This window comes from Etheostoma cragini, chromosome 9 (genome assembly GCF_013103735.1).
Source record: "Etheostoma cragini isolate CJK2018 chromosome 9, CSU_Ecrag_1.0, whole genome shotgun sequence".
In the NCBI taxonomy this organism is placed as follows: domain Eukaryota; kingdom Metazoa; phylum Chordata; class Actinopteri; order Perciformes; family Percidae; genus Etheostoma; species Etheostoma cragini.
Genome location: NC_048415.1, coordinates 569,441 through 571,353, shown reverse-complemented (window position 1 = coordinate 571,353; position 1,913 = coordinate 569,441). Strand labels below are relative to the sequence as shown.

Sequence of the window (1,913 nt, the reverse complement as noted above, 5' to 3'; positions counted from 1 at the left end):
TTCACGACTGCGCATGCGCGAAGGGATAAACCCAATAGCGTAGCCCTTAGAGGGCGAAGCCTATACGAAATATAACGTTACGTTAGCATGTGACGTGTCAGCGAGGTCACCGTTTGCTGCGTCTCACCTGGTTCGGGCCTCCTCCAGGACGTTGGCGGGCTGTCGGGCCGGCAGCGACCTGCTGGGGATGCTGGGAGTGGCGCCATGAGGAGTCCGTGGCGTGCCGGGTGTGACCTGTCCAAACAGGAAACAGTTAAACGAGACAAAGTGAGAATCAGGAATGTGAATGACTGTTTAACCGTTTGTCGAGTCGAGTGCAGATTTGAGTCGTGCATGCGTCACTTAGCAACAAGTAGCATAGAAGATGCTAACGAGAGACTTCTATGGGTCCGTTTTTTGGGGGGCATTTTAGGCCATTTTAGGCCTTTATTTTTCTAGGACACCTGATGACATAAAAGTGGAGAGAGAATGCAACATGGTCGGAGTTGAACCTGCGACCGCTGCGTTGAGAGGTGCGCCTCTAGACATGGGCGCCGGCCCCACCAGGTGAGCTACCCAGGCGACCTCAGTGTGGCTGGTTTCCATGACGCCGTTTACCTTCTTGTTGGGGGTTTTTCGCGGCGTCGTGGTGGAGGAGCGAGTTCTCCGCCCGGAGCGAGGAGTCGCTGCAGACGCTCGGCGGCTCTTCTTCCCAAATACCTCGTCCTCGTCGCTATCTGCCTCTTCTTCATCATCCTCATCATCGTCGCTGCTCTGGAGCTCCTTCCTTGAGGGGACGAACTCGTCCTCGTCCTCTCCGTCCGAGTTCAGGTCCGGCTGGTTGTCCAGAAGGATCCTGCTCAGACACGAAGAGACATCAGAATCCGCTTTATCGGCCAGGTATGACGACACATACGAGGAATTTTGCCTTGGATCATATTGCTCACAATGTTTACACACTAATACACACACACACACACACACACACACACACACACACACACTAGAGTGCGGATCGGGCCGGATTTTTCTGTCCGAGCCCGGCCCGCGTCCGACAGAGTTACATCGCATTTGTTTCTCATACTAATGACACATGTACGTTTGTTTGTGAGCGCATCAATGCTCACGGGGCAACAAGCGCCATTACCTACATAATAAGCTGTTTTAAATTCAAAATGTTCAATGCCTTATCGCGCTGATGTGACCGAGCCCGACCCGAACCCGAGCATCCTTTCTAAAAATCTGTCCGAACCTGGCCCGGGTACCGTCGGGTACCGTCGGGTCGGGCCGGGTATCCATCCTCTAACACACACACACACACACACAAAATATAACCACTAATATATACTACCTAATATATGCAAACACACACACACAAACACACACTAATATATGCAACCTAATATACACACACACACACTAATGTGAACCCACTAATATATACATGTTAATATATATAATATAGTATATATAGCAAAATAGACAAGTTGAGGCAAGTATGCAGGAGTAAATTAGGATAGTTATTATTTTAATTGTAGAGCATGGTGCCAAGGATGCTGGAATAAAGAGTATTATGTTATTATATGAGTATTATATTACACTATGAAGAGCATGCACAGCCCTGGAATAACAACAGGAAACAGGAAGGGTCAAAGACTCAGCGACGGGACTCACAGCTGCTTCCGGATGCGAGACGAGACCAGCTGGGCCGACTTCCTCTTGGAGCTCCGCGGCGTGGCGGCGGCCTGACGCATCGGCCCGGTTTCATCCTCCTCCTCAGCCCTGGTCACACATCAGAGAGACATCACACATCACAGAGACACAACAGAGACACATCAGAGAGACACAACAGAGACACATCACACATCACAGAGACACATCACACATCACAGAGACACAACAGAGACACATCACACATCACAGAGACACAACAG

The 1,913-nt window shown here is 50.2% G+C and overlaps 2 protein-coding genes across 2 annotated transcripts in view; one reads left to right on the top strand and one right to left on the bottom strand.

The window, feature by feature from the left end:
* The window catches only part of LOC117950785 (origin recognition complex subunit 1-like), a 16,962-nt gene that overhangs the window by 10,816 nt on the left and 4,233 nt on the right, over positions 1–1,913 (top strand). The window contains exons 7-8 of the mRNA XM_034882125.1: positions 102–267; positions 635–879. Of these exons, the coding sequence (XP_034738016.1) occupies positions 102–267; positions 635–879 (411 nt within the window). The remainder of the gene's footprint in view (positions 1–101; positions 268–634; positions 880–1,913) is intronic.
* Positions 117–1,758, bottom strand: LOC117949931 (origin recognition complex subunit 1-like). Its single transcript, XM_034880531.1, has 3 exons — positions 1,654–1,758; positions 598–835; positions 117–234 (listed from the first exon to the last, which is right to left on the bottom strand). The coding sequence occupies exons 1-3, from the start codon at positions 1,731–1,733 to the stop codon at positions 124–126; spliced, it is 429 nt and encodes a 142-aa protein (XP_034736422.1). The 5' UTR covers positions 1,734–1,758; the 3' UTR covers positions 117–123.